At 46.0% G+C, this 22817-nt stretch overlaps 1 protein-coding gene across 1 annotated transcript; it reads left to right on the top strand.

The window, feature by feature from the left end:
• Window positions 1-3350: 3350 nt before the first annotated feature.
• Window positions 3351-10433, top strand: chrac1 (chromatin accessibility complex subunit 1). The gene is made up of 3 exons (XM_048529287.1): window positions 3351-3359; window positions 3718-3877; window positions 9887-10433. Exons 1-3 carry the CDS (start codon window positions 3351-3353, stop codon window positions 10039-10041), a joined length of 324 nt encoding a protein of 107 aa, XP_048385244.1. The 3' UTR covers window positions 10042-10433.
• Window positions 10434-22817: the final 12384 nt, after the last annotated feature.

Below are 22817 nucleotides of genomic sequence, written 5' to 3'. Positions count from 1 at the left end.
GGGAAGGGTGGGGGTGGGGAGGGGAAGGGGATGAGGGGTGGGGGAAAGGGTGGGAGGTGGGGAGGGGAAGGGGATGAGGGGAGGGGGAAGGGTGGGGGTGGGGAGGGGAAGGGGTGAGGGGAGGGGAAGGGGTGGGGGTGGGGAGGGGAAGGGGATGAGGGAGGGGGAAGGGGAGGGGGTGGGGAGGGGAAGGGATGAGGGGAGGGGGAAGGGGTGGGGTGGGGAGGGGAAGGGGATGAGGGGAGGGGGAAGGGGTGGGAGGGAAGGGGATGAGGGGAGGGGGAAGGGGTGGGGGAGGGGAAGGGGATGATGGGGAGGTGGAAGGGGTGGGGGAGGGGGGAAGGGGTGGGGGAGGGGGAAGGGGTGGGGGAAAGGGGAGGGGGAAGGGGTGGGGGAAGGGTGGGGGAAGGGGTGGGGGAGGGGGAAGGGGTGGGGGAGGGGGAAGGGGTGGGGGAGGGGAGGGGGAAGGGGTGGGGGAGGGGGAGGGGAAGGTGTGGGGGAGGGGGAGGGGGAAGGTGTGGGGGAGGGGGAGGGGGGAGGGGGAAGGGGTGGGGGAGGGGAAGGGGTGGGAGGGAGGGGGAGGGGAAGGTGTGGGGGAGGGGGAGGGGGGAGGGGTGGGGGAAGGGGTGGGGGAGGGGGAATGGGTGGGGGAGGGGGAGGGGAGGTGAGGGGAGGTGGAAGGGGTGGGGGAGGGGAGGGGGAAGGTGAGGGGAGGTGGAAGGGGTGGGGGAGGGGGAAGGGGTGGGGGAGGGGAGGGGGAAGGGGTGGGGAGGGGGAGGGGAAGGGGTGGGGAGGGGGAGGGAAGGGGTGGGGAGGGGGAGGGGGAAGGGGGGGAGGGGGGGGGAGGGGGAGGGGGGGGGAGGGGGAGGGAGGGGGAGGGGGGAGAGGGGAGGGGGAAGGTGTGGGGGGGGGGAGGGGAGGGGAGGGGGAGGGGAAGGTGTGGGGGGGGGAGGGGGAGGGGGAAGGGGTGAAGGGTGGGGGGGAGGGGAAGGGGATGAGGGGAGGGGAAGGGGTGGGGAGGGGGAAAGGGAGTGGGGAGGGGAAGGGGAAGGGATGGGGAGGGGAAGGGGAAGGGATGGGGAGGGGAAGGGGAAGGGAGGGGGAAGGGATGGGAGGGGAAGGGGAAGGGAGGGGGAAGGGATGGGGAAGGGGAAAGGGGAGGGTGGGGGAGGGGATGAGGGGAGGGGGAAGGGGTGGGGGAGGGGGTGGGGGTGGGGAGGGGGAAGGGGTGGGGGTGAGGGGAGGGGGAAGGGTGGGGGAGGAGGTGGGGGTGGGGAGGGGGAGGAGGTGGGGTGGGGAGGGGGAGGGGGTGGGGTGGGGTGGGGGTGGGAGGGGGTGGGGTGGGGAGGGGGAAGGGTGGGGGTGGGGAGGGAGGGGGTGGGGTGGGGAGGGGGAAGGGGTGGGGGTGGGGAGGGGAAGGGGATGAGGGGGAGGGGGAAGGGGTGGGGAGGGGGAGGGGAGGGGAAGGGGTGGGGAGGGGGAAGGGGTGGGGAGGGGACGGGGAAGGGGAGGGGGAGGGGGAAGGGGTGGGGGAGTGGGGAGGGGAGGGGGGAAGGGTGGGGGTGGGGAGGGGGAAGGGGTGGGGAGGGGAAGGGGTGGGGGTGGGGAGGGGAAGGGGTGGGGAGGGGGAAGGGGTGGGGGTGGGGAGGGGGAAGGGGTGGGGAGGGGGAAGGGGAGGGGGAGGGAGGGGGAAGGGGTGGGGAGGGGGAGGGGGGGGGAGGAGGGGGAGGGGGAAGGGAGGGGGAGGGGAGGGGAAGGAAGGGGAAGGGGAAGGAAGGGGAAGGGATGGGGAAGGGATGGGTGGGGAGGGGGGAGGGGGAAGGGATGGGGAGGGGTGGGGAGGGGGAGGGGGAAGGGATGGGGAGGGGGGAGGGGGAAGGATGGGGAGGGGGGAGGGGGAAGGGATGGGGAGGGGAGGGGAAGGGAGGGGAGGGGAAGGGGAAGGGAGGGGAAGGGGAAGGGAGGGGGAAGGGGAGGGGAAGGGGAAGGGAGGGGGAAGGGGAAGGGATGGGGAGGGGAGGGGGAAGGGGATGGGGAGGGGGAAGGGGATGGGAGGGGGAAGGAAGGGGATGGGGAGGGGGAGGGGGAAGGGAAGGGGATGGGGAGGGGGAGGGGGAAGGGGATGGGGAGGGGGAAGGGGATGGGGAGGGGAGGGGGAAGGGGATGGGGAGGGGAGGGGAAGGGGATGGGAGGGGAGGGGGGAAGGGGATGGGGTGGGGAAGGGGAAGGGAGGGGGAAGGGAAGGGAGGGGGAAGGGGAAGGGATGGGGAGGGGAGGGGGAAGGGATGGGGAGGGGGAAGGGAAGGGATGGGGAGGGGAGGGGGGAGGGGATGGGGAGGGGAGGGGGAAGGGGAAGGGGAAGGGAGGGGGAAGGGGAAGGGGAAGGGAGGGGGAGGGGGAAGGGGAAGGGAGGGGGAGGGGGAAGGGGAAGGGATGGGGAGGGGGAGGGGGAAGGGATGGGGAGGGGGAAGGGGAAGGGATGGGAGGGGGAAGGGGAAGGGATGGGAGGGGGAAGGGGAAGGGATGGGGAGGGGAGGGGGAAGGGGATGGGGAGGGGAAGGATGGGGAGGGGAGGGGGAAGGGATGGGGGGAAGGGGGCAGGGGGACGGGATTGGGGGAGAGGGGGAAGGGATGGGTGGAGGGGGGAAGAGGGAGGGGGAAGGGATGGGTGGAGGGGGGAAGAGGGTGGGGGAAGGGATGGGTGGAGCGGGGAAGGGATGGGTGGAGGGGGGAAGAGGGTGGGGGAAGGGATGGGTGGAGGGGGGAAGGGATGGGGCGGAGGGGGGAAGAGATGGGGCGGAGGGGGGAAGAGATGGGGCGGAGGGGGGAAGAGGGTTGGGGAAGGGATGGGGCGGAGGGGGGAAGAGGGTTGGGGAAGGGATGGGGCGGAGGGGGGAAGAGGGTTGGGGAAGGGATGGGGCGGAGGGGGGAAGAGGGTGGGGGAAGGGATGGGGCGGAGGGGGGAAGAGGGTGGGGGAAGGGATGGGGCGGAGGGGGGAAGAGGGTGGGGGAAGGGATGGGGCGGAGGGGGGAAGAGGGTGGGGGAAGGGATGGGGCGGAGGGGGGAAGAGGGTGGGGGAAGGGATGGGGCGGAGGGGGGAAGAGGGGAGGGAGGGTGATCGGATAGGGGGAGGGGGGAGGGAGATGGGTATGGGGGAGGGAGAAGGGGAAGGGATGGGGTGTGAGAAAGGGAGAGGAGGAGAGGCGAGGAATGGGAGAGAAATGGACATGGGGTGGAGGGATTAGGAGGTGGAGGCAGAGGGGCAGAGGGAGGAAGACAGCAGGGAAGGAGGAGTTGGGATGGGTGAGAAGAGGAGGTGAGGTGTAGGAGGTGTGGTGTGGCCGTAGGCATGGAAATGGTATGGGGAGAGAGTGTGATGGGGAGGGAATGGAGGGCTTGGGTCAAGACGGATCCTTTTTAATGGTGCTGTACACATGAAATTGTTTGGTATAAAGTCATTGTGCTGGAGAAACTCAACAGGTCTTGGCAACATCTATGGAGCGAAAGAAACAGTTAATGTTTAGAGACTAGTGACTGGAAATAAGTAATAATGTTCATTTAGCAAGCTGATGGAGGCATAGTGGGCTGAATAGCCACCTTCTGCAGTGTCATTAGACTCGAAACATAACTGTTTTTCTCTCCACGTTTGCTGCCAGATTAGCTGAATTTCTCCAGCACTTTCTGTTTATATTTCAGATCTCCTGCATCAGAACTAGTTCGCTTCTATTGAACTCCTTGTTGTTATATTTCAGGAATTATTTGTGCAGCATCTAGCCACATGTGCATACAAAAACAGCAGTTCGGAAAAGAAGGAGCTAACATACAATCACCTGGCTGACTGTGTGGAGAACTCTGAAACATTCCAGTTTCTAGCTGGTGTGTATATCTCAATAACTATTACGAAAATGCGCCTTTTCACTGAGACATTTAGGTGAAGGAAAGACCATTGAGAACAGTGATTGGCTTCAAATAGAGAATGTTTGAAATACAAATAAACTGAAAACAAAAATGCAGGCAATCACAGTGGATCAGGCAGCATCCTTGGGGGGAGAGAGCAAGATAACTTTTCGTGTCTAGATGATTCTTCATTTAAACTGACATGTACCATAAACTTGCTTTCTCTCCATGGATGCTGCCTGACCCGCTGTGATTTCCAGGATTTTTTGTTCTCAGTACAAGTTCCAGAATCCGCAGTAATTTGCTGCTCCTTTACTTTTTACACTACTTTTGACAAACCATAAAAGAACGTAAATAAACATACAGAATGATTTGACAAATGAAGTTCAAAACAGATAAATCTGCCATAGCACATTTTTGGTAGAAAGAAAGGAAGGTCACAGTTTTTGGAAGGTGCACATCTAAGTGGGAGGAACAAAGAAATCTCAGTAAATACACAAATTGCAAGAAGTTGTAGAATTGGTTTGCAAGGTAATTTATTTAAAAATGGGCACTAGCTTTATTTCTAGGGGGTTAGATGTTTGAAGTTATGCCAGACAATATTGGAGTAATCTTATTGCCACATTGTAAAAGAATAAAGAAGAAGTGCAGAGAAGAGACTTATTCTAGAAACACGTGTGTGTTGCACATCAGGAAAGGATTGACAGGCTGGGCCTCTTCGAAAATTAAGATTTGAGGATTTTTTTTCCCTCCATTTTGTCGTATGGGATGTGGATGTTAATGGCAAGGTCAACGTTTGCTGCTCACCTGTAATTGCACTCAAATTGAGTGCATTGTTAAGCTGTTTTAGAGTGTACTTTGAGTTAATTGCATTGTTGTGCATTGCATTTGCAGTTGAATGTAGGCCAGACTAGGAAAGGATGGCACATTCGTGTTGTGTACACTGCCATCTGTATTGTCCAAATATGGAGAGTTCTTTAGAGGCTTATGTAGCTTTAATCAAACAACAGTAGACATCTTCTGGCCTATTTAGAAGAATATTGTAGAGCAAACAAATGTATTTTGTTGCAGCTGTGTAACTGTTTATAGGTTGTAAGAGTAGGCTGTACATTATTCCAAAAGCCTGACGTTGGATCTGTCTCCCTCAAAAGCCTACTTTACTCTTTCACAATGTGTCGTGCTTATTGTGCTCAATCGAGTGGTAACCTTTTCAGACCCTTGCAGTTCCGTATATAGCATCTGCCCCAACCTTGACTTTACACATTCAGACAGCTGTAGGTTTCACATGTATCCCTAAATAATTTGTTTTCAGATTTGCAATAATTTTCTGTGCAAAAAGTAATTGCTTTGAGCTGTCTTCCCGGTGGTTTGAACTACTCTTCTGAACTTTTAATCCATTGTATTTCTGTCATGCAGGATGTTAGCCCTGCTATAGCAATCGCTTTTATCTTTGCATAATCTTTAATCTCAAATCATTACTTATTTCTCTGAATTGTATGCACCAAATTTTCAGCTTGTTTCAGTGGATGTTTGGTTTCAAGGCCCTTCCAAAATCTGTTCTGAATAGATAGATTTTGCCTTCCTTCAGTTCATTAATTAGTTTGGATTTTCTCATTTACCCTCCATAACTGAGTCCAAAGGGAAATAGACTTGCTCATTTCTTCAATTGTGTTACCTGAAGATTGCTTCCTGCTTGATGTGATATCTGTTTTGGTTATTGCGGATTAATCTCTAATGTATGTTTCTTTATTTGCCTTTATTTTTGAAGCTTATTGGCACTTCAGGTTTGTATTGCGTTTAATAATACTGGATAACATATCTGCAAAACCAGTGTACTCACCTCTATCTCATTTACCACATGAAGCACATTTCTTATTCCAATGTAAGACCACAAGGTGTGGAGCTGGATGAACACAGCAGGCCAAGCAGCCTCAGAGCTTTTGTGCTCCCGAGATGCTGCTTGGCCTGCTGTGTGCATCCAGCTCCACACTTTGTTGTCTCAGATTCTCCAGCGTCTGCAGTTCCCATTATCTCTTATTCCAATGTAACTGACCTTGGGGTTACACCTTTTGTTTACCTTCTGCATGAGCTCACTAAGCCCTGTAAAACTAGCTATTCCTTGAACTTTTGCTTAACTTTTGAATGAGATTGAGGTTCAATACCTTTTTGCTCGGAAGTGAGAATTCTTGGTTAAGAAGTACATTATTAGTTTTCTACTGTTTGAATTCTGGTGTGTTGCAGTGTTGCTTGCAGCACATGTTTAACATGAAGTGCAGTGCCTCCTGTACCATGTTGCTGAATTTCTGTCTGCTGCAAGCAGGGATTTGTCAATGAAGGCTCAGTATTTGACAATATTATGACACTTGTTCCCACGTCCAACTTGAAATTTGTGAGATAGCTATTGACGTAAATGTGTACTTTTCAAGTTTTTTGATCTGAGTTAACAGTTTCCCCAAGAAAGCTTTAGTACTGGAGACTGTTGTACCTCAATTATCTTTTGTTTGGATATATAATTTTCATTTGTTTTTATATGGCTGTGTCCAGCTTCAGCATGTTTTCTGGAAGTGACTTTTTGTTTTTGAATAAAACCATCACTTTTAATAGCTGGGCAACCCTACCCAGGTGACTCTCCTTCTCAGCATTGGCAAAGATTTTGTGTGTCTTTACTAACTGTTACACTGGCTTATCATTTGCCCATTTTGTGATTATGGTGCTTCAGAATTGAATGGTTCTAAAGATCATATGTGCCAAATGTCTCCCCTTAAGATTGGTGTTACCTCTGGACTTCTGCTTCATTCATCATTTGGATGACTTTGTCTAGAGACAGGTCTTCTTTGGACTGCAATATGGTTGAATCAGCAATGCCCATGTTCAGTTATAGAAATAAAAGGCAAAGACTTGTCTGTCAATAGTCCAGTCTCTTTAAGCCACCAGTTGTATTTGTCCTCTAGTGATTAGAAATTGTTAATGAAATCATCTGTAGATTCCCCTGGAAGCTATATTCATCTGTTTAACTCTTGGTCATTAAAAAAATTTCATTAGAGGATTAAATATTTGTCACAGACTTTTGGTAGCTCTTCCACTGTCTCTGTTGCTTTTTATTGATTGAAGAGCAATAACATCTATTTTACGTCTAACCATGCCAGAGTGTATTTACTTATGCAGTTTCTGAACTTGGTTTCCAGTTTCAAAGGTATTTTATGCCCAACAAATTTTTTCACAGGATGCCCAATTTTGTGTTCTATTTGGCTCATTTTGAAATTGAATCTTAATGCTAACACTACTTCCTATTGTGATTGTGCATCCTGTCTTTTTGTTTTGCGATAATGATGGTTCTTCCTCACTTTGCTTTGGAGGATTTTTCTGCTCTTTGCAGAAGATGGAGATGCACAGCTATAGCGGAGTATCCTGAATAAAATTTACACCAGAATCACTTACTACTATAAAAATCCCAACACTTGTTTGTTTTAAATATCTGGTTTTGTTATTTCCTCAACACTTCCTAGATTTTGCAAAATTCTCTCTTGGGCTTATTGGCTCTACTTCGTTCTACCAAGTGTCCCACAGTATCTGTATGCCATGATGGCATTACTTGATCTGAACTAAAAATTTTTAAAATTCTTGCTCCTTCAACTCAAATTACTATACCATTTAACGTTTCTCCCTTTGTACCCGGGATTTTTTTAGTTTTGACTCATGCGTCTCCACGTTCATCCACTCACTGGTTCAACGTGGCCTTCCAGTTTATGATGCAGTCTGCCCTCTTTCACGGAGCCGCAGATTTCTTCAGCTCCAGTACACCTCATAACGGGTCTGAAATTCTTTCTGTCTTTCTCTGAAGTATTCTGTTGTTTCCACTAATCTTTATGTGGTTTGCTGTCTTCAGCAATTAACGGTCTCAGTGTTTCTTGAAGTCTTCTAGGTTACTGACCTACTTGCCTCGTTGGGATTATTGTTGCTGAATTAAATTGTCAGATCTCGCACAAATCACCATGTTGGGTATGCTGTAGTTCAGTGTCTTTTAAATAATGCTCACTGCCTGTCACGGTCCTCACCTTGCCCCCTGCTCTCAGTAACGCTCATTGCCTGTCACAGGGTCCTCTCTTTCCTCACTTCTCTCTGCAAAGACACAGTGGTTGGTCCGTCCCTCAAAATCTTACTTTACTGTCCCACTAAGTCCTTGTGACATCATCACAGTGAGTGCTGTTTATTGGACTCAGTCTGGTATTAACTCTTAGATCCTTCCAGACCCATTTACAACAATCCCCTTCTCTAGGGGAAATAACCTATACGACATATGTGAAACAAGTGGGAATTTTCCAGCATTCCCTTCAGTGGTATTTTTATGGATGACTATAAAAAGAGCTTTTTAATCCAAATTGTTTAATTGAATTTAAATTCCACAAACTGCAGGAGTGGGATTTAAATCAATCTCATCGAGGAATTAGCCTGGGTTAGTAGCTCAGGTGACATTATCATTATGCCATCGTCTTCTGTTTAATTAATGGGGATCTTAAAGTGATGTAAGGTTTTGTTAGGGAGGAAAGAGCTGTTCCTTTTGTGGGACAGAGTGTTCCTTTTGTGGGACAGAGTATTACTAGAGGCCATCAACATTAGAGAGTCACCAAGAAATTCGAGATATTCAGGAGAGATGTCTTTACCCTGTGAATGATGAAAATGTGGACGGTGAACAGGATAGATGCATTTAAGGGGATAGTGTACAAATGTGAGGGGGAACAGAATAGGGAGTTGTAATGATAGATTTTGATGAACGAGGTGGGAAGAGAGTCGAGGAGCAAATCACCTGCATGGATGGGTTAAGCTGAGTGGCCTGCTTCTGAATTTCATCCTGTATAATTTGGAGTGTACTGCACAAAAGACCTAAAAAGATTTGGATCAAAATTTTGAAGTGGATAAGAAATTGGCTAAAGGACAGAAGTCGGTACGTATTTGTTAGAGAGGGGTTTTATGAGAGGTAGAAGAGAAAAGGGCATGCTATGTCCAGATATAGTTCTTGAGACCCCATAGTGTAGGGGAGAGTTTACATAGAGCTAGAATACAGATAATGCATGTGTGAGGAAGTACAAGAATGAATTCAATCGAGATCTCTGGGTAACAGCGGCAGATGAAATGAGCCTTTGCAAATCCTGTCCACATCTGAGACTAAGTTATAGTAAAGCACAAAGTCTTAAAAGTTCACAGTTGATGGAGTTCAGGAAACAATGAGATTGCTGCTTGAGGTTGCACAGATTAGCAGTTGAAGCCAAGTTTGCTGTTAAGGAACACCAAAGTACATGCCCTTGGAGTCTCAAAGACCAGTTTTCAGGGATGAATCCATAACCCCATCTACCTGAAGCTGTTCAAACAGCAGCAGTAAAGAAAACCTTTTCCAAAGCTTCTGGTAGGAAAGTGAGAAATTTAAGTAAAAATAGAACTGAGCTACTTGATCTTCCTGGGATAAGCTGTCATAGCTGAGGACAGAAGATGATTCACTTTCCTGGTCTAGGTCAGTTCACATTGTCAATTCCTGAGCTGAACTACTTCAGAATTACATATACTGCCTTACCTAGATAGTCTACAGAGGGGTTTATGATGTATGTCGGAAGGTCATTTCATAGAACTGCTCTGAGGAAGGGTCACTGACCCAAAACGTGAACGATGTTTGTCCTGAAGAATTTTTTGAAAAGTTGGGAGTGCTCACTCGGCTGTCCATACAATTAAGATTAGCAGGTTCCCTTTCCATGAAAATTATTGGTGAACCACGTTGATTTTGTTTCACAGTTCAGTCTTTATGGCATTGTTATTTCTTCATTAAAGTCAATCTGGTAAAGCATACCTGGTGCAGTGCAAAATGGATCACCCATTACTTTTGCCTTACTATCCAAGACTCTTACCTCATACTGATAGAAATTATGATTAATCAGTCACATTCGAAAGTAATGATTTGAAGTACATCTGCTTTAACAAGGCAATAATTAACTGTTGCAGATATATTACCAAAGAAGATCTTAGCAAGTGAATACCTGAAGATGCTCGAGGAGGAGAAAGGAGGAGGAGGAGGTGGTGATGAAGAAGGTGATGACGGAAATGACGAGGACCGTGATGAGGATGAAGATGAGGATGAAGAGGAAAATGAATCTTAAAGAAAGTTGCAAAGTGCCCTTTCACTACCAGCATTTCACTGGTGATTGTACAAAAGCTGCAATATGCAGCAAGAGGAAACCTCAATACCCAGGACTATAATGTACTTTGGGATGAATCGGCACAAACCTGCATATGCAAAAGTTGTAAATTCCAAAACATAAGTAACTGTGAAGAACTGAGTAATGATCAAATAGGAAGTCTGGAGTTAGCGTTAACAGTTCCTTCAGTTCAATGATAGGAAACTGCTGTTTTTATTTTGAAAAGACATGAGTTTTTTTTTCCCTTCCTGGTTGTGTTATTGGTAAATAACAGGACAAACTTGGTATAATATTGTGTAAATATGTGAAATATACTTTTGTATGTTTGGAAAAATAAAGATACAAATGTATTACTGGATTGAGATCATTTAATGACTGAATTAGATACTGGGTGGTTTAAAAAGTGCTCCATTTTATAGTTTCTAATTTTTAGTCTGAATTGAGTGCTCTTACTCTCCAAGTGCGACTATCCTCTGGGAGTGCAAGATCACTGATCTATTCAATGTTTGTAAAAATGTTTTTGTTTGAAAGCAAATACCAGGCATATATTCAGAATTTGTGCTAAACCTTTTCCTAATTTCTCAATGTAGGAATAGGCAGCTGCACTATATCTTTTGAATTGTAGAGATCTGATTATCAAGCAGTGGAATTTCCCACATTGTGGCTAGAACATGCCTTAGTGCAACGTGCTACTTTGGATGTGTCTTGTTCAGTTAGCAAAACCACTGTCCAAACTTAAAAGTTTGTACAGGTGAAGATAGCCAGCCAGTCTGGACAGAGTGCCTCACTTGTGTTTCCTACATTAATATTAGCATTTTGTGGACACCTAGTTTAATCACACTTTATCCAACTCAACCATTCTGCTTACACATGGTTGTCTTGATCTAACTACTGTACTTATACCAGGAAAGCGAAACTTCTTGCACAAGAATCTCAAAGCTCTGGAAACATGTAGGAATGATATGTTAGATATGTGACATAAAATGTGTCACCTACAGGCTGTTTTCACAGGTTTGTACGAAGTCATACTCTCTACACGCATGTGCAAACAGCTAAATGTTTTATTCACTTATGGGATGTGGATTTTTTTACTCACTGGTTGTGGGTGTCACTGCCTCGGTCAGTATTTGTTGCTCCCCACAAGGAGGTGGTGATGAGTTGCTGTATAGAACTGCTGAAGTCCATCTGGTGATGTAAAGCTTTTTCACTGAAGTTGGTGGAGGTTGGGAATGCTCTGCCTAGGAGGGGTAGAGGTTGAGGCAGAAAACTTCACAATCTTTTGTGTTCATTCAAGTACCTTTTTAAGTTTCATAATATTCAAAGGTATGGGTCTAGAGCAGGAAAGTGGGACTCGTGAATGTAGTCATGTTTTCACAGTTCAGACTTAATGGGCTGAAGGGCCTCTTCTGTGCTGTATGAATCAAGTGGGCTGCTTTCTTTTGGGTAGAGTCAAGCTTCTTGAGTGTTGTTGAAACTGCATGCATCCAGGTAAATGGAGAATATTTCATCACACTTCTCGCCTGTGTCTCGTAGATTGTGGACGGGTTTTGAGGAGTTAGGAAGTGAGTTACTCATGACAGATATTGCAGCCTCTGATTTATTTCTGTGGCTGGTCCAGAACAATTAGTAGTCAATGGTAACCTTTCAGCATGTTGAGAATGGGGAATTCAGTGATGGTTATGCCATTGAATGTCAAGGAGTGACGATTGGCTTCTCCCTTGTTGGAGATGTTATTGCCTGGCTAGCCACTTGTTGATGTAAACCTGAAACTTGTCCATGTCATGTTGTCTTTGGATATAGCCTGCTCTAGTATTTGAGAAATTGTAAATGAATGTAAGAAATCTACCTCATTTTTAAATACTTCAGTTAATTAGCATTCACAATTTACTGGGGTGGAGAATTTCAGATATTTAATACCCTTGAGGAAAATAAATTGCTTCACATCACAGTTCATGAGGATAGATGAGTCCCCTGGGCCAGACAGGATATACGCAAGGGAGGTGAAAGAAGAGATTGCTGTCCCTTTGGCAATGATCTTTGTGTCCTCACTGTCCACTGGAGTAGTACCAGAAGATTGGAGCGTGGTAAATGTCATTCCCTTGTTCATGAAACAGAATAGGGATAATCTTGGAAATTACAGACAGGTCAGTCTTATTTCTGTGATGGGCAAATTATTGGAGAGGATTCTGAGAGGTAGTATTTATGATTATTTGGAAAAGAACACTTTGATTAGAAATAGTCAGCATAGCTTTGTGAGGGGAAGGTCATGCCTCTGAAGCCTTATTGAATTCTTTGAGGATGTGACAAAACACATCAATGAAGGTAGAGCAGTGGATGTGGTATATATGGATTTTAGCCAGGCATTCAATAAAGTTCCACATTGTAGGCTCATTCAGAAAGTAAGGGGGCATAGGATTCAGGGAAATTTAGCTGTCTGGATACAAAACTGGCTGTCCAATAGAAGACAGAGGGTGGTAGTAGATGGAAAGTATTCAGCCTGGAGCTCGGGGACCAGTGGTGTTCCACAGGGATCTGTTCCAGGACCTGTGCTCTTTGTGACCTTTATAAATGACTTGGATGAGGAAGTGGAAGGGTGGGTTAGTAAGTTTGCTGACGGCACAAAGGTTGGTGGAGTTGTGGACAGCATGGAGGGCTGTTGTAGGTTGCAACAGGATATTGACAGGATGCAGAGCTGGCAAAGAAGTGGCAGATGGAATTCAACAGAGAAAAATGTGGTGATTCATTTTGGAAGATCAAATTTGAATGCCAAATATAGGGTTAATGGCAGGATTCTCGGCAGTATGGTGGAAGAGAGGGATCTTGGGGTCCACATACATAGATCCCTCAAAGTTGCTACCCAAGTTGAGGGTTGTAGAGAAGGTGTATGGTATGTTGGCTTTCATTGGCAGGGGAATTGAGTTGAACAGCCGTGAGGCTATGCTGCAGCTCTATAAAACTCTGGTTAGATCACACTTGGAATATTATGTTCAGTTCTGGTCACCTCAGGAGAGGAAAGATGTGGAAGCTTTAGAGAGGGTGCAGAGGAGATTCACCAGAATGTTGCCTAGACTGGAGGGCAGGTCTTATGAGGAAAAGTTGAGAGAGTTAGGACTTTTTTCATTGGCGCTAAGAAGGATGAGGGGTGACTTGATGGAGGTGTACAAACTGATGAGAGGCATAGATAGACTGGATAGTCAGAGACTTTCTTCCAAGGCAAAAATGATTATTACCAAGGGACATAATTTTAAGGTGATTGGAGGAAGGGATAGGGGAGATGTCAGAGGTAGGTGTGTGGAATGCGTTGCTGGCAGTGGTAGTGGAGTCAGATACTTTAGAGACTTTTAAGCAACTCTTGGACAGGCACATGGAGGATAGCAAAATGTAGGGTATGCAAGTTAGATTGATCTTAGTAGGATAATAGGTCAGTAGAACATCGTGGGCTGAGGGGTTACCGTGCTGTCCTGTTCTATGATCTATAAATGGGGGTTCCATCATTCTGTAACTATGCCCCCTAATTTGAGACTCCCCACGTGGAAATATCTTCTCAACTCAAGGCCCATCAGAAACCTGTATGTTTCAATAAGATCATTGCCTATTCTTCTAAACTCTAATGAATAAATAACTAAACTGCTTAGCTATTCTTGATAAGTCAACCCCTTCATCCCAGGGATCAGCCCAGAGAATACCTTCTAAATTATCTCCAATGCCCATGCAACATTTCTGAAATGGAGATCAAAGTTATACCATACTCCAGATGTGACCTCATCAACACCCTGTACAATTATAAAAGACTTCCCTATTTTTAAACTCCAATTCACTTGCTGCATCTGCTTGCTAACTTTGTGTTACATGCTCAAAACCTCTGATCACTCTGTTTAGCACTTGTTTGGAATCCCTCCATCTAAATAACAGTTTGAGTTTTAATTCTTCCTATCCAAGTGCATGTTCTCATATTCCCTGAATTGAACACCACCTTCCAAATTCTTGCCCACTCAACCTAGCTACATCCCCTTTTAGATTGTTTATGTCCTCATCACAAAATGCCCTCTCACCTATATTTATCTCATCACCAAATACATTGCATCCTGCCCCCTTTTACAAGTCATTAATACAGACAGTAAATCACAATCATATAGGCCCTAGCACTGCTCCTTGTGGGATTAGTAAAGAGAGATGTAAAGACCATTAATCCCAACTATCTGTCTTTTGTGCATTAAACAATCCTCACCCCGTGCTGATACATTACCCCTAATACTGTGAACTTCCATATTATGAAGTAATAATGCCTTCTAGAAATCAAATACACTGGCTCATCAGTTCTGCTTGTTATGTCCTCAAAGAATTCTAACAAATTTATTTAAAATGGTTTCCCTTTCACAAAACCATGTTGACTCTGATTGTAATATGTTTTTCTAAATGCTTTGCTATTTCTGCCTTAAAATAGACTCTAGCATTTTCCCAATACCAGACTCAGACTGTCTCGTCTATTGTTTCCTGCTTCTGTCTCCTCCGCCCCATCTTGAACAGGGGTGCCATATTAAAGTTTTACAATTGCTGGAACCTTCCCAGAATCCAATGATTTCTGGAATATTTTGACCAATGTCTTAACTATCTCTGCAGCCACTTCCTTTAAAACCCTTAAATGCAGGTCTCCTTTCAGTCCCATTTGTTAAATACTTTGTCTCATCTGGTAGAGAGATAATGGGAACTGCAGATGCTGGAGAATCTGAGATAACAAAGTGTGGAGCTGGATGAACACAGCAGGCCAAGCAGCATCTCAGGAGCACAAAAGCTGACGTTTCGGGCCTAGACCCTTCACCTTCTGATGAAGGGTCTAGGCCCGAAACGTCAGCTTTTGTGTTCCTAAGATGCTGCTTGGCCTGCTGTGTTCATCCAGCTCCACACTTTGTTATCTCACCTGGTAGATACTGCTGCAAGGCCTTTCCTCCCATTAACACCTTGCTTATCTTCATAGTGTCCTCCACCATTAAGACCAATGCAAAATATTAGCTTAGATTATCTGCCATTGCCCTGTTCCCCATTAATTCTCCAATTGCATTTTGCAAGGATCACACAAATATTTTAATTAGTCTCTTTTTATACACACACGTTGTTTGTTTGCAAATTTCCTACCAATTTAATTGCAAATCAATTTTCTTACTCTCTGTTGGCTTTCTGGTCATCTGCTGCTGACTCCTAGAAAAGAAATTCCCAATCCCCTGACCCACCACTGTTTTTCACCACGTTGTATGCCTTAATTTTTGATTGGATACTCCCCTTGATTGCCTCAGTTAACCACAGGCAGTTGGAACTTCTCAGTTCTCCTTTTTGACCAGAATAAATTTTGGCTGAACATTTTGAAATACCTGTTTGGTCTACTTTCCCAGCCCACTTTCAACAACTCTTCTTCACACGTTTGTAATTACCCTCATTTAAGTTGAGGACACTAGTTTGAGACCCGAATTGGTCTTCCTTTAATCATGCTGTGATTGCTACCCCTAGAGGATCGTAAGAAGTTTCCTTATTAATCGTACCTCATTACACATTGCTAGATCTAAAGTTCCCTGTCCCTGACGCACTCTACAAATTTGCTTTCCCTTACTGTTAGCTTTGCCCATCTCGTCAATATGCAGATTAGAATCACCGGTGTGCCCTTCTTAAAAACCTCTAATATTTCCCAGTTTATATTTAGTCATACAGTAAGGTAACTTTGTGGAGACCTATAAATGACTACTATCCATGACTTCTTTCCTTTGCTATTCCTTATATCCACACAAACTGATTTCACACTGTGATCTATATCCCTACTCACTTCCACACTGATACTTTCCTTTAACACCTACCTACCTCTTTTTCCTTTTTACCTAATCATTCAGGACAGTGAATAACCTTAGAATTCCCAGTCTTGTTCACCTCTGTAATAGCTATTAAGTCATGGTCACAAATTTCAATTTGCAACGTCGTCCTCTATGTTGTTGTTACAAATAGTATGCAGAGATTATGAGACCTAAGCTTTGACTTTTTGATGAAGGGTCTACGCCTGAAACGTCAGCTTTTGTGCTCCTGAGATGCTGCTTGGCCTGCTGTGTTCATCCAGCTTCACACTTTGTTATCTTTGACTTGTTGCTGTTTATTCCGGTTCTAATTTCTGCTGTCTCTTCTGTGTATCTTTTGTACTCTTTTCTGTCACACTTTCATAACCAGCCACTCTGGGCCATTGCCATCATTTATTTTTGATTCTTTAAACCTCCCTTCATTTGACATCAGCCCAATTATAGTTCTATCTACATCCCTAATTATATGATTCACCAGGACATGGTACTAAACGTTGTGCAATCATCGGCAAACATTCCCATTTCTGACTTTGTGATGGAGGGAAAGTCATTGATGAAGCAACTGAAGATGTTTGGGGCCTAGGACACTACCCTGAGCAACTCCTGCAGAGATGTCCTGGAACTGAGATGATTGACTTCCAAAAATCATAACCATCCCCGCCTTGTGTTAGGTATAACTCCAAACAGTGAAGCAGTCCCTCCTGATCCATACTGATTCCATTCACTACAATTTTTCAGTTGAAGGGTATTGTTGGCCTGATGCAATATCCGTGTCTATGTGAAGGACAGTCACACTCGCCTCACCTGTGGAAACAAGATCTTTTATCCATGTTTGGACTAATGCTGTAATGATGCCTGGGGCTACGTGGTCTTGGCAAAATCCAGACTCAGCAGTGAGCAAACTATTATTTTTAAAAAAGCCACTTGATAACCCAGTTGACAGACCCGTTCATCACTATGCAAATAACAGGGAACGGCCTGAGAGTACCTAGGTCGGATTTGACCTGCTGATTTTGCACAGTACGTACCTGAGCAATTTTTCACATCAGTGTTCTATCTGTATTCGGCTATGGACGTGGTTATGTCTGGAGTACAATTCTTTGGTACTGGAAAGTTGTTGGGCTCCACAGCCTTTGTGGTAGCAGCCAGCTATTTCTTGATGTTACACAGAGCAAACTGAACCAATTGAAGGCCGGTATCTCTATTCTAGAGGATGCCAAGATGGTTGTCCAATCAATCGCGACTGAAGACTATGGCAATAAAATGTGAGGCTGGATGAACACAGCAGGCCCAGCAGCATCTCAGGAGCACAAAAGCTGACGTTTCGGGCCTAGACCCTTCATTTATTTAACCAAAGTTGATTCCCTAGTTTGCTGATAATGGTAAAATGCAGATATGCTCTGCCATGAGGTTATAGATTATGGTTGAATGCAATTCTACTGCTGATGGGTGTCATGAATCTTGAGAAACCCTGTGAATGATGGACTTCACCAGTGCATAGCTCATTTAAAAATACAGGTATGGATGGTGAGTTTTGTTGTTACATATTTTGGCATGGGTAAGTGAATTCGTAATTTGTGATTTCACAGATACACAGGATTTACTGTACATTCATTCAGTATGGTGAAAGAGATCCTCAGTGTAGAAGTGGTACTTTGTTTTTCTTTATTTACTAACGAGATGAGGGCAGCACTGGCTAGGCAGCATTTATTGCCCATCCCTAATTGCCCAGAGAGCAGTTCAAAGTCAACCCCAAGTATGGCGCACTGACCTCTACATTGCTGAAGCCAAGTGCCAACTCTCCAACACCTCCTCCTACCGCCCCCTTCATCATGACACCAACCCCGACCACCAAACCATCATCTCCCAAACCATCCACGACCTCATCACTTCAGGTGACCTCCCATCCACAGCCTCCAATCTCATTGTTCCCCAACCCCGCACCACCTGCTTCTTTCTCCTTCCCTAAATCCACAAACCTGACTGTCCTGGTCGGCCCATTGTCTTCACCTGCTCCTGTCCCACCGAACTTATCTCTACCTACTTCAACTCCATTTTCTCCCCTTGGTCCAGGAATGCCCTACCAACGTCTGTGACACCACCCATGCCCTCCACCTCCTCCAAAACTTCCAATTCCCTGGTCCCCAACACCTCATCTTTACCATGGACGTCCAGTCCCTATACACCTGCATTCCCCATGCAGACGGCCTAAAGGCCCTCCGCTTCTTCTTGTCTCGCAGGCCTGTCCAGTCCCCCTCCACTGACACCCTCATCCGCTTATCCAAACTCATCCTCACCTTCAACGACTTCTCTTTCAATTCCTCCCACTTCCTACAAAGGGGTGGCCAAGGGTACCTGCATGGGCCCAAGCTATGCCTGCCTCTTTGTAGGTTATGTGGAACAGTCCTCTTCCTTAGCTACACCTAAACCCCAACTCTTCCTCCTTTACATTGATGACTGTATCAGTGCCGCCTCGTGATCCCATGAGGAGCTCGAACAGTTCATCCACTTCACCTACGCCTTCCACCCCAACCTTAAGTTCACCTGGACCATCTCCAACACATCCCTCACCTTCCTGGACCTGTCTGCCTCCATCTGAGGCAACCAGCTAGAAACTGATATCCATTTCAAGCCCACTGACTCCCACAGCTACCTAGAATACACCTCCTCCCACCCACCTTACTGCAAAAATGCCACCCCCTATTCCCAATTCTTCACCTCCACTGCATCTGCTCCCAGGATGAAGCATTCCACTGCCGACCACCTCAAAAGTCCTCATTTTTCAAGGACCACAACTTCACCACACCTCCCCCCTGACAATGGTCGAGAGAACACCCTCGACCGTGTCTCCCACATTTCCTGCAACTCATCCCTCACACCCCCTCCCCACAATAACCACCAACCTCCAGATCCAATGCATCATCCTTTGACACTTACGCCAACTGCAATCCGACCGCACCACCAAAGACATTTTTCCCTCCCCACCCTTATCAGCTTTCCGGAGGGACCACTCTCTCCAGGACTCCCTTATGCACTCCACATTCCACTCCAGCCCCACCACACCCGGCCCCTACACCTCCCCCCTCACCCCCAAGACTTTCCACATCACGATGTTTACCTGCACATCCGCTGATGCAGTATACTGCATCCACTGTACCCGTTGTGGCCTTCTCTACATCGGGGAAACCAGGCAGAGGCTTGACGACTGCTTTGCGGAACACCTACGCTCGGTTCACACTAAACAACTGCACCTCCCAGTCATGAACCATTTCAACTCCCCCTCCTCTTCCACCCCTGTCCATCTTGGGCCTCCTGCAGTGTCACAACGATGCTACCTGAAGGTTGCAGGAACAGCACCTCATATTCCGCTTGGGAACCCTGCAGCCCAATGGTATCAATGTGGATTTCACAAACTTCAAAATCTCCCCTCCCCCCACTGCATCCTAAAACCAGCCCAGCTCATCCCCACCTCCCTAACCTGTCCTTCCTCTCACCTATCCCCTCCTTCTACCTCAAGCCTCACCGCCATTTTCTACCGACTAGCCTCATCCTGCCCCCTTCACCTGTCTGTCTTCCCTAGACTGACCTATCTCCTCCCTGCCTCCCCATCTACACTCACCTTTACTGGCTCCATCCCCACCTCTTTGACTTGTCTGTCTCCTCTCCACCTATCTTCTTCTCTATCCATTTTCTATCCGTCTCCCCCTCTCTCCCTATTTATTTCAGAAACCCCTTACCCTCCCCATTTCTGAAGAAGGGCCTAAGCCCGAAACATCAGCCACCCTGCTCCTCTGATGCTGTGTTCGTCCAGCTCTAAACTTTGTTATCTCACATTGTTGTGGGTCTGGAGTCACATTAGGCCAAAGCAGAAATACATCCGCCACAGTTGATGGTGAGGACAAAGTCATTTGCACATTTCCCCATTTAAGATCCCTCACCAACTGGAGTAGATCCAGTCCAACAGCCTGTGTCCTTCAAGACTTGGCCAGCTCAGTCAGCAGTTGGGCTACTGAGACACACTATGATGGGCAATGAAATCCCCCATCCTGAGTCCAATCTGTGCCCTTGTCACCTTCAGTGCTTCTTTCAATTAATATTCATCCCTGAGAAGAACTTAATCAGCTGATGCTATGGGTGTTACATGTTAATCAAAGCAGGTTTCCTTGTCCGTGTTTGACCTTAAGCCATGAGCTTCATGGAATCTGGAGTCAACGTTCAGGACTTTCAGGGTAATTCTCTTCCAACTGTATTCCACTACATGACAACCTCTGGCACATCTCACCTGTTGGTAGGACATGAAGGGTAGGGTTACAATAGAACAGCAATGATGTTTAGGATATTGTCTGTAAGATCTATCGCCATAAGATGTGGTGTCAGGTTGTTGCTTGACTCGTCTGCTGGGGGCAGCTTAACAGATGCCAGACATTAATAAGAAGGGCCATGCAGGGTCGACAAAATTGTGCATGCTGTTGGCATTGCTGGTGCCTTGGTTGATCACTGATATCCCGTCTGACCAGCTACAATCCCCTTTTAAGGGCTTTGTAGCAATTAGAAACAACCGAGCAGGACTTGGGACAGAGGATGAATAACCAGGGGAGCTCACCAAGTTTTTGATTGCTTCCCCTGCACCTGAGTAGCATGCTCAGCCATTTTGGTGGACGGTGAAGAGTCAACCATTGTGCTGTGCATTTGAAATGACATGTCAGCCTGAGGCAGCTAAAGAAAGCAGAATTTTCTTTTCAAAAGAACGATGTAGTAAAAGCCTATCTGCTTCACCAATCAATGTGGTTTTATGATCACTATTAGACTAGCTTTTAATTCCAGATTCATTAATTGAACTCAAATTTCACTACCTACCGGTGCCATATTCAAACCCACATTCCCAGAGAATGCGTGTGTGTTTGGATTACCAGTCCCACGGCAACACCACAAACTGCATGTTCTCATATAAAGAGGAATTATGCATGTAATTACTAGGATATGGAATTGATTTAATCTGCTTTTCATAGAAGTTGAAACAGTTTTGTAGTTTTCTGTAATGTAGAAACATGGCTGTTTATATCAAAGACATTGCAGACTCCAGTCACCCATGTGATCCTAGAGCTAAGAGACCTGATATAGCCAACCCTAATCAAGTTATATCAGAAGAAATGAATGAAGCTTTGTGTCAAATAAATGTTAGGTTATCAGTGGAAGCACATATGGTCTTGTGAAGCAGGAGCAGACCTTTTTACTGTTGTAAGGTGTCTTATGAATTCAAGGTGGTAACTAAAAATCTGATTAGACTAATAACAGAGGTAGTTAACAGGTTAGTAGGGCTTTGCATTGGGGTTTGATTGTCAGGAAGGGCTTTAAAATAGTTCTGTACTTAATAAAATACATGAAGCATACAACTTGATAAGATAACTTGTAGTTTTAAAAAGTGAGAAATGATTACAAAACAAAAATGGAAATCCCTTGTTTGAGGTTAGTAAACTTCCATGTAAGTTACCATTCAAAAGAGAGTGCATGTTTCTATAGAGATTAGAAGTGAATGTGTGAAAACACTAACCAAGGGCCATTCTTCCAGAGCTTTTTTTCATACAGGCAAGGTATCAACAGTTGTTACATAAAGGGGTTTAAATTAGAAATGTAATTTGCAGATTAAAGAAAGTAAAAACACCCTCATTAAAAAAAAAGACTTCTGCCCTTCTTTAAGTCATTCATTGAATGAGGACATCACTGAGGGCAGTTAGGAGTCAACCACATTGCTGTAGGTCTGAAGTCACATGGTCAGACCAGGTAAGGATGGCAGTTTCCTTTCCTAAAAGGGCATCAGTAAACCAGATAGGTTTTTCCTGACCATCAACAATGGATTCATGGTCATCATTAGGCTCTTCACTCCTGATTTTTATTGTATTCAAATTCTACCATCTACCATGGCAGGATTCAAACCCAGGTCCCCAAAACATTCCCTGGATCTCGATCAACAGTCCAGTGATAACGCCAATAGGCCATTGTCTCCCCATTAATGTCTCTTGCGGGAACAAGTAAATCTGAATTGCCTTCAGTTCTTTAGAGATTTGAATCTTCGAGTGTGCGCCAAAAACAAAAGATGCAGATTTAAGCTAAAACTTAATGAAAATTTCTGTTTCTAAGGTCCCAGCTACATCATGTTCCAGTGAAAAGCTAGTGTGTTAGAGAGCTTCCTTTATTGTGTATATTTGCTCACAGAAGCAGGCAGTCAGTAATTCAGTTTAAGAACAGAAGCAGTTGCAATTCATGGAGCCAAAGGAGCAAAAGAGACAATGTTAGCAAGACCTACACTTTAAGCAGAGGAAAGACTAACATTCACTGCACAGGACAGGTGAGGGAGCACAAATTCAGATGACAGCATTCGAGAGAGAAAGGCTGGACAATTTGGCTAGCTTCGAGATAGAAGAAATTTAAATAACCTTCACTGAAAATAAACAATTAACTTGAATGCAGTGAAGCCAAAACTTGAGCTAAAATAGCTTGTTTTAAAGCCTTACAACTGAAAGGTTGAAGAACTGCTTAACCAAAAGCAATTGGAAGGGTCACCATGAAATTTCGTACTTCAGATTAGACAGAACATGGAGGAGAAATTAAAGTGAATTCTTATAAGCTACAGTATCTTAAATGAAATTCAAAAGTAACTGAAGACTTAAAGTAGAGGCAAGTCTTCTTGCATTAATTTTGTTTTATTTATAAAATAGGCTGAGTAAAAATGTGAAATCTTTCAGATTAGTAGATATTCAAATTTAAACATTAACATATCTGCACAGCTTGTAACAAGTTATGTGAAACCTATTCAACAGAAACAACAGAAGATACTAGAAGCAAAACTGTGTGGCTGAGAACCAAAAGGGAGACAGTAAGTTAAGTGGACTGCAGTTAAAAGTC

Source organism: Stegostoma tigrinum, chromosome 5, assembly GCF_030684315.1.
Source record: "Stegostoma tigrinum isolate sSteTig4 chromosome 5, sSteTig4.hap1, whole genome shotgun sequence".
Classification (NCBI taxonomy): Eukaryota; Metazoa; Chordata; class Chondrichthyes; order Orectolobiformes; family Stegostomatidae; genus Stegostoma; species Stegostoma tigrinum.
The sequence above is the reverse complement of the archived record's forward strand: the minus strand, read 5'-3'. Positions and strand labels throughout refer to the sequence as shown.